This window comes from Blennius ocellaris (assembly GCF_963422515.1).
Source record: "Blennius ocellaris genome assembly, chromosome: 4".
Classification (NCBI taxonomy): Eukaryota; Metazoa; Chordata; class Actinopteri; order Blenniiformes; family Blenniidae; genus Blennius; species Blennius ocellaris.
The window spans coordinates 13,341,523-13,357,229 of record NC_137653.1 but is presented as its reverse complement, the minus strand read 5'-3'; the positions used below and the strand labels follow the sequence as shown (position 1 = coordinate 13,357,229).

Below are 15,707 nucleotides of genomic sequence, written 5' to 3'. Positions count from 1 at the left end.
AAGCATGAGAGGTTTAGAGCACTCATGACACATTAATACAACCGCAAAGGTAGAAATCAATCCGAAACATCTTTCCTGTCAGACCTCTGGATTCAGTTGAGACAGGTGTGGCTTCTTCGCGGCCTTCGAACCGGGTGTACAAGGTGATTATATAGTCCGTCTTGGGTTGAAGGCCGGTGAGCTCATGGCTGGTGGTGCTTCTAGGAAAGGTCAGGCTTTGAGCCGTACCTCCTGAAGGAGAAAATAAACATCCAAAATCAATGGGTTTATTTTTGCTTCCACTTTCCGTATACTTTCAGGACTGTTTGTGTAAACAAAGCTTAACTATTAGTACAAAATAAGATCCCGACTGTTTATAGTGTAGTATCGGTAAACACTTCATGAATCTCTTGTGTTTTATAAGACTTAAAGATAGAACATGTTTCAAAGAAAAAGTAATGATTAAATGTTTGAAAGTTCATATGACATATGACCTTCTCCTTCCATCCACTCCAGGCGATACCCTTGAGAGGACTGGATCAGCCTCCAGGTAAGGGTGATGCTGGAGGGGCCCGTTACAGCGGCTCTGAGGACCTGCTGTTCCTGACGCTCTGTGGACGACACATATTATGTGAACCACAAATAGACCCTCGATTCATCATCCAAAATTGTTGATAGATAAGTTGACATTTTATCCAATATGAATACAGAGATGCCAGTAAGGACGAAAAAGTATGTATTGATTGGTTTTCTAGGTCCTTTTGGGCACAATGTGCAGAAAGCATTGTACCTTAAAGTTACTTCAGTTGAAGTATTGAAAGGCTAAATACATTATTCACCAGGCTGATAGAGATAATTACATCCTGAGAGTGGAGGCCTGTGCCTTTTTTTGTGTTTAAACTAAAACTGATTGAGATTCAGTGTATAAGTGTAGGTAAAAAGAATTTGTCAATTCTTCTATTTAATATGACTCTTTGTAAAAGGCAAAATTGTGAAGGAGAGGAATGTACATGGCACACGGAAATTCATTAATTCATATTGCTTTTGACTCATACTGGATAATTCACCTTCAGGGTTTTGCGCGAAATCCTTTTGAAGCTAACGTTTTGAAAATGTATTAATATTAGAGTGACTGACAACCAAATTCAATTTTCAACATCATGCTGAACCACTGCCCCAAGGCTGTAAATGTAGTGAACTCAACGCAGTCATATAGGTCACACTTGCATGACAGACGAACACTTTCCGTCAAATACATTCATCATTGTAAATGTGGCATGTGTTAAGAGAGAAGCCCAGAGGTTTTAAAAGCCAGAAGACAAGAAGAAAAAGACAGACCAGTAGCTGCTTGATAATAATCCTGTTAGAGCAGAAGTCACACATCTCCACAATGCAATTTTCGGCATGACAGGTTGTCATGCAGAGTTCCTGAATTATTTTAAACTGGGGAAGAAGACACTGCTGCAGGAAAAAACAAACAAGCAAAACCTTAAACGCTTCCTAGATTCCTGCATGAATTGTCCATTGAATAGGATATAATTCACGCCTAAGACAATGCAATGTGCGTACCTCAATATCACACAAAGAATATGCCATGTTCTCACTGAACACAGCAGTGTAATGTTCACATTTCTGCTTCAGCAAGTAAGTCAACAATTCCAGACTGCTGCTTCAACCCAAAGAGGTTCTCAGGACGGCTGGTGGGACTTGGAAATGATCATATTAGTTCGGATGTAAGATTTTTTTTTATGGGGAAATAGGTGGAAAAAAGCTGTGGAGCATACTTTGGGTCTGATATGATGATGAGGACTATGATAAGCATGACAACAGCATGATGGTCTCAGAAACAGGAGAAAGATGTTTGGCGTGATCAGGTGAACAAAATGTAGTGACTTGGTGACCATAACAGGAAGAGTTGGGTGACGCTACAGGTGCTGGATGTTTGCTCTTAATATGATGTTCGGATGCTTTAAAATGTTGCTTCTCAAATGGGTTGTTATATTAAGATCAACAAAGTGTTATTATTATTATTACAGTGACAGGGATTTTGCTCTTAATGAAAAGTAGTGGTCAAGACAATACAACAGGAAAGCTGTGATCTCTTCATGATACTTCAAAATGGGGATGGTGTGTACATTATTTCATCCAAATCAACTATTTACACCAGTCCAAGTTCTATATTTTATTCTTCTGTAGTACATTTAGCTTAATTAGTCACACACACACACACACACACACACACACACACACACACACACACACACACACACACACACACACACACACACACACACACACACACACACACACACACACACACAAATTCCAGTGGAGTTGTGCGTCATACTCTTTGGCAAATTTTATGTTTTAGGAAATGCCTATTTTATTCTTTTTTTTGAGAAAGTCACACCCTTCTCTTTGTTGTCCTGCCATGAAACTCATCACATTTGAATGTTTTGCAGTTGGAACTTTATATATATATATATATGTTTTAAAGCTTTTAGCCATTACTGTGACCTACTTTTACAACAATCAATTTGGCCAAAGCCCCACTCCCACAGAGTAGTCACAGTCCCAAATCATCTGAATTTGTGGACAGTTTATCAAACTGTGAACTGATAAACATTTAAGCTAATTGAGGCTGCTTTGTAAGCCCTTACAGTGTTATTCATTCCAAAAACTCTGAATGCATGGAGATGTTCTTTGCAAGGTCCTTTTCACATTCTTCTTGTGTATAGTAAACCGTTTCTTTCAATCGAAGAAGCTCTACACCTGACTCAAATCAATTTTTATTGACTGCACTACGGGTTTCATTAAAATTTGGAATACTTGTTTGAGTGGTATTACATTGAGCATATTGTTGCAGTCAATACATTTTATGTAAATAGAGTTCAGACCACATTTTATGACTGATTCATGCAGAAGACAAGAACAATTTTAAATGATTCACTTTTTTTCTTGCCAATGCAAACATTTAAAACATCCATCAGACTCAAAGATCTCTTAATAAGTGTTGTTTGTGACTTCATATTCATGCTGCATTATTCCAAACAGATATGAGAGCTCTGTGTGATGCTCATACAAAAGAGACAAGATTTTTTCCAAATGAAAAGTACAGAACTTATAAACCCCGAAAAACCACACACAAACAGACAAACACAAAGTTGCAACACAGCTGGTTTGCTCTGAAACAAGCAAAAAAGAAACCAGCTGACCCAGAGTTTAGGTTACTGTGGTGTGCCGGATGCAGAGCTCAGTATACACTTCACTTCTTTGATAGAAGAACGAGGCCACATGGAAAGTTTCGGTCCTCTCTGTTCTGTATAGTGACTCAACTTTCATTCAAACAACACAGCTCAGTGAAGTGTCACCATATGGGCATTACTCACGAGATGGTGTGCGCATACGAGTGTGTAGGTGTGCCGAAAATGTTCGACAAACAGAACTAAATAGCAACATGTGTAGACGAATAGAAAGGAATCCTGCTGACCACATTTGCTCGCTCTCATTTTTTCCAGTTGCTTGTTGACACGAAAAATAAAGCTTACAGAGATCATGCAGTATAATTACTCATTCGAAAATGTCAAAAGACACAAAAATATAATGTCATTTATAATATTGTAACAGTTCACAGTTTCTGTGTGTAACTGTCTGCAATACAAAGTTATGTGTGTCAAAGACCTCCGACATGGTAAATGAATGTATTCTCACTTATGTTGAATCTGGCTGTTGCACCGGGGCCTTCAGTGTTTCCATCGTACAGAGGAATGATTGTGACTATGTACTCAGTATCAGGCTGCAGCCCTGACAAAGTGTGGCGCTCGCTGTCCCCGGTGACCTCCACTGTCTCCACATTGCGCCCTTAGAAGAAAGAAGAAGACAACAATAAGTAAGTCAAAACCTTTTAAGTACAACCAGAAAAAGAAAGATTTAAGGGTCCTTTGTACCAACCTGTAAATGGTCCCCAGACCAGACGATAGGACTTTGCACCACTGACGCCCCTCCAGCGTACTCCAACGCTTCCCTCTGACTCCGTTTCAACTGATAACTGCTGCACTGCCTCGAGGCGCACTGACACAAACATACACATGGACAAGACCACATGTAAACAATGCTGATAATTGCTGATCATATCAAAAGCTATTTCCTGCCTCAAGCGCAGTACAGCCATCACATGCAATAAATCCTTTTAAGTTCCTGTATTTGTTATTAAACCATGTTTGCCAAAACACGGATGATAGCTCATTGATTGCAATCCCGCCATCTTCCTAGATCTCCATTTAAAATGTGCATAAATATGTATTATTATACTGCTGTAGTTTATTTAGGGAAGCATATTGCCTTCCAATAACATAGTTAGTGTTTTAATCATCTTTTGCTATGACCATGTGTTGAAAGATCCTCGGGCAAGAAATACGCCTCAAATTTCCCCCAATGGTGTGGAGCAATCTGTATGGCAGCTGTGAGAATGAGTGAATGTTAATGTCCATGCAGAGCAAATTTCGCCTGGCAGAGGAGTATAATGCTGCAAATAAGTAAAGTACAGATGATGCAGATGTGTGTCACAAATATATGAAGTAACTATAGTTTGTTGGACATCTTAAAAATTCCTCCAGCAAACAGAAGATTAGTGAATGGTAACAGAGCTGCTGAAGACAATGATTTCAGCTACTGACAGTGCTAAAGCTAACACTGTCTTCAGTAAGTAAACCAGAAGGTGAAAGCAACTCTGCAACTTTCCAGACGCATTAAGAATAAGAGTAACATGTCTGTGTAAACCTCATAAATTTCAAAATAGCAATTAGTTAGCAATTAGTGGTGTCATTACACACAAAGAACTAATATTGTGTTCAATTGCTGACAAATTAACACAGTTTGAAATTATGACTCATGATTAAGATCCCAGTAGAAGCATTCATCATCAAATGACAGTACATGTCAGTACAAAAAGTATTATAAATGGACTCACCTGTGCGAGCATTGAGAACGGACGGGGATCCAGAGTTTCGGGGAAACAAAGGGTAGAGGCTGATGACGTACTCGGTGTCAGCCTGAAGAGACTCCAAAGTGACAGATGTGGAGTCTGCAGACAGCGACTGCTCCTGGAGTTGGGCTGCTGGCTGACCTGCTCTTCCAGACAACAGACAGACAGAGCAAACAGGAAGGATATGTGGGAGACCATTGAGTGCATCAAAAGCAAATTACACAGTCCAGTGAGTCATCAAAGAGAATTAATAGACAAGGTGCAAACATGCAGAATTCTATTTCATTAGATTTACTTAAATTGCAATTTAGCACACTGAGTCTACTGTATATGAAGTATGTCAGCTGTTCATAGAATTATTGCATTTTGAACAAGGCAATCCATTCTTTGTCTGGCCGTATGTAGTGAACAGAATGTTTCTGCATCAACTTTGACATTTTGCTGTCAAACAGTTGATCAAAGCTTGAAGGCAGAAACACCATGCCTCTCGTTACAGGACCACCACTGTCTGCCTTCGAAGAGTTGCAGGCTGTGAACCCTAACTAGTCAGCAGCAGAACTCCGTGTGAGATTCTTCTAGAAAAAAAAAAATTGGCTCTTCTGACATATGTTTGATGAGAGAAAGTGTCTATATCAGCCCTCAGGGGCCATTTTTCTCCTCCTCTGAATCGCGGCATAAACACCTCAGACCTGACACACCCCGTCTCTATAAATGTAGGGACAAAATTACTGCCAATTCATGACATAAGTAAAGGTTTTCATGGTGTGCCTGGCTTCACAACCGGTGACTATAACATGTATTTGATATTTTAGGTAATGATCGGGCAATAAAGATTCTTACTGACAGCCGAAGCCTGGGGGAAGTGAGGCGTTAGAGGAGCTTACGCTCGTCATACTCAACTCAGACTGCTGCACATTCTTGACAAAGTTCCAACTTGCCAGCAACAAGTTAACTGTTATTGCTACTAGTGTAGCCTCTTTTTTTCTACCTTATCTCTATTGTAATCTCTCAATCTGCCAAGATTGTTTTTTCTGACAAGATGATTTTGACATGATAGTCAACCAAAAGGTTTCTTTCATGATTTTCTGTTAAGATCACGGATGTCATCCAAGCTTTGTTGCGTGACAAGAAACGAGAGGAAAATCTGAAGAAAAATATAAGAAAACATATGCGTGCGTCTAACCTCGTGGTCCATAGGTGAGCCTGTATCCTTGAACGGGAGAAGAGGGCTGATCCCATCCCACAGAGAGAGAAAAGAAGCCTGCCTGGACCAAGCGTAGACTGGAAACACCTGGCAGGGACCCTAAGCAAAAGACAAGAACAATCTGTCAAATGGTTTTTGGCAAAAGGCAAAATGTATTGATTTTTTTTGGGGGGGGGTTTTGGGGGGGGAGGGGTGTCTTTTGGCTGACGTTCGAGTCCTTCTCTTTTTACTCACTTGTTCGCTGCTTGGCAGAGGTAGATTCTTCAACACTATTGGGATACTGGGCAATGACAGTCACCAGATAGTCTGTTCCTGACCTCAGCTCTCGAGCAGTGAAAGCCCTCTGATTGGCAGCGAGAGTCTCCTGCAGGGACAAGTAAACTTTGTAAATCTTAATACCTTAAAACAAGTTTAAGCAAAGAGTGTGAGGGGGGGAAAAAAAAAAGCCGATGGCATTCTTTCATTATCAGTGTAACCTGCCAGGGTTCTCAGGAAAAGGTTTCAGCCTTTGCTTTGCCACAGTTTAATCTCGCCAGTGTCTACATAAAGATGATCCAGACATGTTTATACCCAACCTGAGTGCACATGTCTCCAGCAAAGCAGGACTCACTTTGGACTCTAAAACTGCAATTACACTACTTTAGTCTAATTAACGGGGTTTTCAAAGTGTTGGAAGGTGAGCTTGAATCACATTGCAGCCCTCCAGCACACTACACAAGCTTTGTCTCAGTTCAAATAGCTATTTCTGGTTGAACGCCAGCCTTCCTGATGTTTTTCACAGGAAGAGATGTTATTGTGAATGTCAGTTTTTTTTTCTTTAGTTATGGCAGCTTGTTCGTGACACAACTTCTTTTTTTTTTTTTTTCTTGAGTGGTGTCCGACAACTACTGTGTGTTGTCGCTGGAGCGCGAGGGTCTATTACAATGGATAATTTTAAGAAGCAGCTGGCAGAGGCAGTGTGGAAGTACAATTATTTGTGTAACTTGTCTCAAAATGAATACAAAATCAAACATAGGCTAATAATTTGTAGAGAGAATTAACCTGAACCTGCCAATAGACGAGGCTAAAGATAAAGATACCAACACCTTTCCAATAAATTGACAAAGTGCACACAGCATGTACAGATTAAGAAGAATTCTGATAAAGATGAAATGGAATCGATCCGAGTAATGTACATCTTGATTCACAAATGAAAAGCGACGTGACTGCTGAGAAAACCCTATGAGGACTACTGAGAAATTCAGCATTTGAGTTTCTGTTGAAGTAGGTGGGAGTATGAATCCATCTTTAAACGAAGTGTGCACTTGAACTTCTTTAAGCATTTCAATTCTTTTCCATATTTTCTATAACATAAATCACTCAGATTTGTAAGAATAGATGTTTTAATAAATTGTACTTTTGACCACAATTTAGTTCATGTTATCAACATTTCGTAGAGATTTATAGCCCTGGAAGCTCATGCTTATGAACACCGTCCTTTCAGCCATGGACTCACCTGACGCATTTCTGATGCGATTGGCTGACCGAGGCCAGAAAGTGGTACATACTGGACCACGTAACCATTGACAGGCCCCCCTGCAGCGTTCCAACGAAACCTGAGAGAATCAGATGTCTGGCCTATGAACTGGATGTTAGATGGGCCAGAAAATGCCTCTGAGAGGAGAAGAGAAGAGAGCAGAGAATGTTTTTGACTGTTCCTTTATTGTTTTGACATTTAATCAAAATAAGCATACATACCATCGCTCGCATAAACTCCTCCTGCTTTGGAACAAACACGAGGGCTGACAAGTGGAAGGAGTGTGTTCAGCAGTTTGAAGTCCCCAACAAAGGACGTGAAATCACTACTGGGTTGAGAAGAAATCTGAGCCAATTCATTCCTGTCTGCACTTTTTATGCCTGCAAGAAAGACAAGTTGGCAAAAAGATTAACCGACTTCATCAATTTAAAGCGCAACTCAAAAACAATTCCACAGGGGGAAAGAAAAGCTGCAGATAAGGCGCATACCGACTGCAAAAACATGCACTCCCTGACTGCGCAGCTTCTGTGCCGGCTCCTGCACGCTGTCCTGTGACCTGCCGTCTGTGATAAGGATGGTGATCTGGATGTTTTGGGGGGGGGGGGGTGCAAAGATAGATTTAGAAAAACACAAGAGTTCCATAATAAATGCTTTAATATATTCATGACACCCATAGTCTGGCTGCTACTCGGACCTTTGGCACATCTCGACTGGACGAAGGGTTGAAGAAGTTATCGGCCACAAACTTGAGACCAGCGCCGGTGCGTGTGTTGCCACTTTTGTAGTTTAGATTCTGTACAGCGTTGACCAGCTCAGTGCCATTCAGGTAAGTGGTGAAGGTAAACTCAACTCTGGAAGAATAGAAATAAACACGATTATATATCTCTACATCTGCAGTAAATTGGTGAGGTAACCATAGTCCTTGCCAATCACCTTGAGGTGTCACTGTACTGTATTGTCCCAAATCGAATCCCTGATTCACTGACAGATTTGGCAAAAGGCTTCACAATTCCAGCCATGAAGCCCTTCACCTGCAGGAAGTTGGCTCGCCCAATACTGGAAGACCCGTCCACCAGAAACACAATATCTGCTGCTTGCACATTATTACACCTGCCTGAAAAGGGATGGATGGTGAAATTGAGCATGTGAATGGGAAAAAAAAAAACGCTTTCATTTTACATGAACAGAAAAACATTTCATGTCTGAGAATTATCGGAAAGTGAATGCTTGAAGGAAGTATTTTACCCTGAGCTTTAGCTTGTTTTATGGATGACAGCAGGACAGTCACAGTGAAAATCCAGCGCCACATCTTCACAACCTGGACACAGAGGGTAGATGTAGAGAACAAAAAGTATCAGGGCATAAAGCAAACAGAATACATTATAACTTTTGAAAGGCATGTGGTTTTTGTTATAATGCCTGCTCATATATTATTCATAAGCTAAACATTACATTAATATTACATTAAAAATTACAGGTAAATATTAAATTACAAAAAATTATGCCATTGTTCCTACTTTGTCCTGCTATTGTCCAAATATTTGCAATTCATAATAGTCTCACCTCTTCCACAATGGCTTTTAAGATCAAGTGTTGCCTTCCATGACCTTATCACCCCTAATGTCCCTGAACCGTCAGCTTTTGTGGGTCACATCATCTTGGCACTTCCGATTCAGCTGCATACAAATATGCACGTGTTCCTCAGCCTAATTTGAGAGTAGTTCAGCCCTGTTATTTGTCAGACGGTTTCCTTACATTTCTATTCATTGTTCCTGTCTGTACCTGTTCCGACCCACCTAGCATCTTTGATATTCAGTCAGCTCGCCTCATTACTCTCAACATGTTTTCCTCTTCTAAAAATCCCTCTGACGGTGTCTTTCATTATCAACAGTCCAAATTCTGTTTGCACAGTGCAGTCTCGGCTATATAGGAGTACTCTGAAACCTAAACTAGAGAGTATATATGTATTGTATGTACTGTTATATTATTACTTAATTTATGATATATTATTCATGTCATAATAAGACACAACAACAACAAAAGACATTTTTGAGTGGCTAATAAGAGCTAATAAGTGACGGATCTAACTTTTTTTATTCAAAGTGAGCTGGGATCAGCTACAGCACCCCTTGACTTTGACTAAACTGATGGATGGACAATTATAATTATTAAATACTTGCTTCCAACTCCATCAAATCTTCAGCATGTGAAATATCTTACAGCTTGTTTCTTCCACTCTGTCAGGGGTTAAAATTACTATTCAGTAATTTTTACCCCTGAAACACAAAGTTGCCACACTTACGAATATGATGTGGTTTTTATTTCAATACAAATTTTTTTTTATCTATATCAATAACATATAGCTTTGCTGTTCTTGATGAAGCCATAATAGTAGCATTTTAGATTACCTAAAAACTGAAACATTGTTACAGATATGACAATTACCATTGCAATCAAAACAATCACAAATATACACCAAAACTCTACTATGAAATAATTCCTATTCACATTTCCGTTTCACACAGGGGAATGAAGCCTATCCTACTTGACTCTGGATAAAAGGCAGGGAAGCCTGGACATGCCGTCAGTCCGTCACAGCAGAAACAGTCACAATGGAAACATTTTTATTAATCTAACAAGCATGTCTACAAAGAGAAAACTTGTAAACATACAAAGGGAAAACACAATTTGTATACAGAAAGTCCTCAAGCTCATAAACAAAGGTAGATATCGTTGCAAGAGTGCTAACTACAGCAGGGCAACTAAACTTTAATTGGAAATAGTCAACATATAGATTTGCCGCCTTTATAATAAAAGCTTTTTTTCTTACAAGCTGGCTTTTTTCTAAGTTGGATAACCCCAAAAAGCCATTATCAATCACACGAGAGAAAAAATTTTGTATAGGCACAGTGATTTGAAAAAGCTGAAATGATGATGAAGATAAACTGTATGTTAGGGTTTGCTAGTGGCTTGCGCTAATACCAAGTTAAAATGGGCAAAAGCCAGAGTGCATAATGGACGGGTTGAGTGTCTATTACAGAGCAAACACAGAGATGCTGATAATCACACTTTCTTATTCACGCCTATATTTAATTCTGAAGCAGCAATTAATCTAATATGCAAGTATTTGGGCTGTGGGAGGAAACCCTTCAATGCCCAAGAAAGACCCAAAAGCCAGAAATTAAACTGTGAATGTCCACAATGTGAAGGGAAAGTGCTAGTCACTACACCCCCGTGTGGTCAATGCTCCCTCTGAGTTATATAATTCTCCTCAGACGTCATCCAAGCTCAAACAGTAGGGACATGAGGTATTATTTAACGTATGTTTTCTCTGTATCTGTCCTTGGTATATTGGATGTCTGGAAGACAGATGTCTAATCCTTATGAACAATGTGTTCTTATCGGAAAAAAATTTAACAACTTCTTTGAAAAAGAACAAATCTGACCATGCTGCCTGAAGTTATTTGTGTTCACTGCGTCACACCGTCACACCGTCACTGTCTTTATTGTTTCAGGTCATGACAATAACCACCAAAGTCAGCTTTCATTATTAAAGGGGAAAAACCCTTCATGGACACGTATTGGTTTTCATTAAAATCATGTACACACATTCACCTTTTTACTACGGCGTTGCACGGCACAGAAGCTTCTGGAAATAGTTGACAGATGTTAAACCAAAGGAAAGAAAACTCTTACACTCTCTGAAGAGCTATGGGACCTGACTTCACACACAATGTAATGAACAAAACCATGACAAACCATTTAAGTCAAAGAAACCAAATGTGTATATCAGGGATCAGTGGGGCATCGCCAGACCGCCTGCATAGGTATGTAAGGATCCTCAACGATCATCTGGAACCTGGCCGAGTTCATTGATGGTGTTTTCCTGACACACTGACTGAAACCAGACTGACAGTTGGAGATCCTTGTCAGGGCAAACCAACATGAAAAGCAGCTGTGGCCAATACACACTGACAGGTTTGAAAACATTCACAGGAGACAGAAAAACTACTTTAAAAAGCTCTACCACTTTGTTGTGGTTTCATGATTTCCATGGTCACTGCTTTTAATCCTGCTACCAGAACAGCTATTACAGCCTACAAACTCAATTACCAATGTCAGTCCTCATCATAAACAGAACCTGTTGCCTTTAAAAACAAGAGCAGGAGATTTGTTTTCCGTTTTGGGTTAGTTTACAGCTTTAACACTGTCTACCTTCTGCTATTTCTGCTGATTGCTTGGCATGTCATGACTGCAAAGAGACACAAATTAATGTGATAATCAGTTTTGTTTTGAAGTCAAAACCGAACCTATAAGCAAATCCAAAGCTCAGCTCAAGATCAAATATGTTGTTTGCTAACTTACTACGAAAATCAATGTTTTGACATGTAATGTGAGATACTGTAACTGAATATAGTCAAAAAAAGGGAAAAGAGGACCTCGGTTTTTCTAAAATCTTTCATCCATACAACGGACCCCATACTATGCAGCAAAATTGGAAAATAACCTAATAACTTTTAACAGAATCCATAACCTACGATAGACACCAGGTCTGGTTACCCCTTGTGGTACGTCAAACCTTGAGACACTGCCTGAAGCCACAAGGTCCCAATTCCCCATGAATATTTGTGTCACAAGAAAGACGTGGAGCCCACAAACCCAACAGCCTTTTTTTGTCACAAACAAGCAGCAAACACATAAAGCTTAATAAGTTCCAAATGTAATCCTCTTTTCCGCTCAACATTAAAGGCGTTTATTTTTGAACTTTTACACCTATAAAATGAAATTATGTACCATTAACTACTTATAAACCACATTGTGTTATTTTTCTCTTTCCTGTATAAAAACTAATAATACAATCTTAATTTCTGGTTGGACCAGGTGTTGGGACCACAGTCTCAACATACTGTGCTTATTCTGACACAGTCAGAAAGCTGCAGATAGCGACCGAAGCCCTTCAGAGATGCCAGAGTCATTAAAAACACCAAATGACAACTAACAGCAGTTCTAAACATTGAAACCATCCAAAATAGCAAAATTATTCTTCCTTCTTCCTCTTCCGCCCACTCCTACTCAACGCCCACAAACCCTTTTCTATTTTCAGACTTTAACCTAATCCGTGTGTGTCTGCAAAGCTGCTGGTTCCTATTCGTGAATAACGCTTGCCAGGCCTCAATCGGATTGTTGTAATGATTCATGTTCAATAACAATCATTTTGTTTAGAGTATAAAATATTGCTATTAGGTGTTGGAGTGGCCTTTACACCTGGAATTTTTAATTTATGAAGTATCTGGCATATAGCCACGGCCACACCTACCACTCTCCACCTGGGAATTGAACCAATCCAGTGGGGTTAAAAGGTCAAAGACACAGACGCAAAGTGCTCCGCAAAGCAACTCTAGACAGGATCCTGTGGTGGATTATAAGGAAGAAACAACAAAGTCTTACACAACAGCAGTGACAAAAAAAAAAAAAAAAAAAGGAAAAAGACTTATTAGGGATAAAAGAGGACTCCTCCTGAGATTTTGGTGGATGCTGTACAGAGACTTAACTGTCCTTTGCAAAAGCTCAGCAAGATCACAGAGTTGTGGTCCAGCAGAAATGCCATTCTCCCTGGGGGGTGGCGGGCCACAGGCCACTGCAGTGCGACAGAGTACAGGATTGTGCAAGACACCCCCCCCCCCCCCCCCCCCTCCCTACATCTATCAAAGGGACAGAGAATGACATGCCAGGACAATTGGACCAAGAGGTCAAAGAAAAGTGAGACGTCACAATGAATTACTAAGAGCCAAGATTGTGTGTGTGTGTTACTACCTACATCCATGGCTTGTGGACATTAAACCAAAAAAAAACAAGAAATGCATGCACATCTGACTTCACAGGTCAAGTTCAACATTTTCACTTCCGACAATAATACATTTTCAACCAAATCAAACAAAAGCACCCAAAACAACAGGATTAGTAAAGACTTCTCTGACCTTTAGTTGGAACAAGTTTCAAAAGAAGCTCTCATCTTGTCCTTTTATTTAAGTATTTCACAAGCTTTATATTAGCATTAACGCAAGCCAGATGGAATAAATCAAGAAAATGTCTGAAAGCGTCATGAAGGGGTTATCCTTCTCACTCAAAGGCATGAATGGACAAAGTCAAGTCAAATTCCAAAGACGTTCAGGTCAGCCTGCGTAGTCCAAAGCAAACACAGTTAATCAGCATTATTGATGAAACCATTGAGAAACTTGTCCTTTCAGAGCTCTGAAAGTCTTCCATAAAAAAAATTCTAATTTATAACAGTAAAAATGGTTTTATGACAAATACCTGCATATTGAATAGCAACAGAAGTCGACCTCCTAGATGACACACATGGGATCAATCCAGAGTGGGACGCCAAAAAAAAGTTCACCAAGGCGACAACAATGGAGTGAATGAAAAGACGACATGGAATGTGAAAGGGTGAAGGTGAAGCAGAGAGGAAAAGTCTCATCAGTCTTTCTCAACCTTTTTTTTTTTTTTCCAGGGGATTTTTTGCCATGATGTGTGCCAAACCACACCAAAGACATCGGAAGTAGAACAGACAATTGAAATCAAGAGAGACTAACTGGCAGAAGAGTGAGGAGAGCAGTAAAGCATCAGGATGGAATTATTATGCCTTCTCATTAAGTTCACCTCAGGTCAACGCTGTTGTACTGGCATGCAATGAACGCTAATACTTGCAGTAACAAGAGAGTGGCAGATTTACACTACATGTGAGGGTTTAGGTTGTATTTCTTTTTTAAGTTGTTCAGAATATTTCTCAAACAGATGTTGTCATTATAACTGTATCTTGGAAATGGTGTGCATGGGGTGATAAATGCCCTGCCTGGTCTTGTCATAGTCGAGGCTATTTTCCTGTGGGCAAACTAATAAACTGAGGACTTCTGTCCTGACTAAATTCAGGTAACTAATAGTTAACTAATAGTTACCCGAATTTAGTCAGGACAGCAGTCCTGGAGTTTCTAACTATATATAAGTATACCAAAAGCAAATCAATCCTTAAAGACTGCAGATTAAGTCATAATGCAGTTTGTGCAAAGCGGCAGTGAAAGAGAGAATTTTCCCTCCCAGTGTCTGCTTTTGCCTGGCGTTACCTGGGGATTCCTGCTCCGTGCACCGGGCTGCAGCCTGCCGCTCCACACCTTTCCACCTGTGGCATATCCAGCCAGGGCTCTCCGTGCAAGTCGTGTCCACACAGGCAAGGCTCGTCAGTGTCCAGTGTGTCCACGGTCACAGCTCGAAGCCAGCGCCACTGTCATCCACCGCTGAGCTCAGAAACCGCAGTGCATCTCTGCAGGGAGCTGTCAGGACTGGGAGCGCACTTTCTGATTCCTGAGACTTTCCTCGCTCTGCTCAGTCTGAACACAAGCAGCAAGCAGAGCAGTCCAGACTTGTTGGGATGCCTGAAGGGTAGTGGTGAGCTCTCTCTTTCTGCTGTATTTTTTTTCTCTTCCCCTCTGCCTCATGTCCCTCCCTGCTTGCTGACTGCGAGTCCCCCCAATGTGCAGCTGGTCCGGGAGAGCCAGGTCTAATCAACACGTCCTCCTCCCAGGTGAGACTGGACGCGCAGTCACGTGACTTCACGCAGGTTTGTTGTGGTCTGCTAGATTCATCGACAATGAAATAACGTTTTCTATCTTTTTTTTTTTTTAAGCTATTTTATTCAAACCTTTAATCCTGGGATTAAACACACATTTGCTCAACGTAGTTGAGTACAACAACTAAAAGCAAACTTTTCTGTGTGTAAGTAATTTAATATTTAAGTAATTGAACGTTTTTTTTAATAAATCACCATTTATGGTAAAGTATATATTTCACATGTCTTAAAACTTATAAATGACCAAAACTGATATTCTTAAATCATTGCTCACGCATGCACAGAAAGAGAAATCAAAGTCAATATTGGATGCCAAAGCAACACCTGCCTGAGCATTTTTTGTTGTTTTACTGTGAAGCACTTTGTGACTCTGTGCCTATGATTGTCAGCATCTGGT

The 15,707-nt window shown here is 40.2% G+C and overlaps 1 protein-coding gene across 1 annotated transcript in view; it reads right to left on the bottom strand.

Moving 5' to 3' along the window:
* col7a1 (collagen, type VII, alpha 1) overlaps nt 1–14,938 on the bottom strand; it is a 66,940-nt gene extending 52,002 nt beyond the window's left edge. Inside the window, exons 1-14 of the mRNA XM_080495431.1 lie at nt 14,808–14,938; nt 8,929–9,001; nt 8,617–8,797; nt 8,378–8,534; nt 8,172–8,265; nt 7,905–8,063; nt 7,663–7,820; nt 6,402–6,531; nt 6,147–6,266; nt 4,949–5,104; nt 3,931–4,050; nt 3,691–3,840; nt 474–590; nt 85–231 (exon numbers count right to left, since the gene is read on the bottom strand). Of these exons, the coding sequence (XP_080351557.1) occupies nt 85–231; nt 474–590; nt 3,691–3,840; nt 3,931–4,050; nt 4,949–5,104; nt 6,147–6,266; nt 6,402–6,531; nt 7,663–7,820; nt 7,905–8,063; nt 8,172–8,265; nt 8,378–8,534; nt 8,617–8,797; nt 8,929–8,992 (1,753 nt within the window). The 5' untranslated portion in view covers nt 8,993–9,001; nt 14,808–14,938. The remainder of the gene's footprint in view (nt 1–84; nt 232–473; nt 591–3,690; nt 3,841–3,930; nt 4,051–4,948; nt 5,105–6,146; nt 6,267–6,401; nt 6,532–7,662; nt 7,821–7,904; nt 8,064–8,171; nt 8,266–8,377; nt 8,535–8,616; nt 8,798–8,928; nt 9,002–14,807) is intronic.
* Between the last annotated feature and the right edge of the window lie 769 nt (nt 14,939–15,707).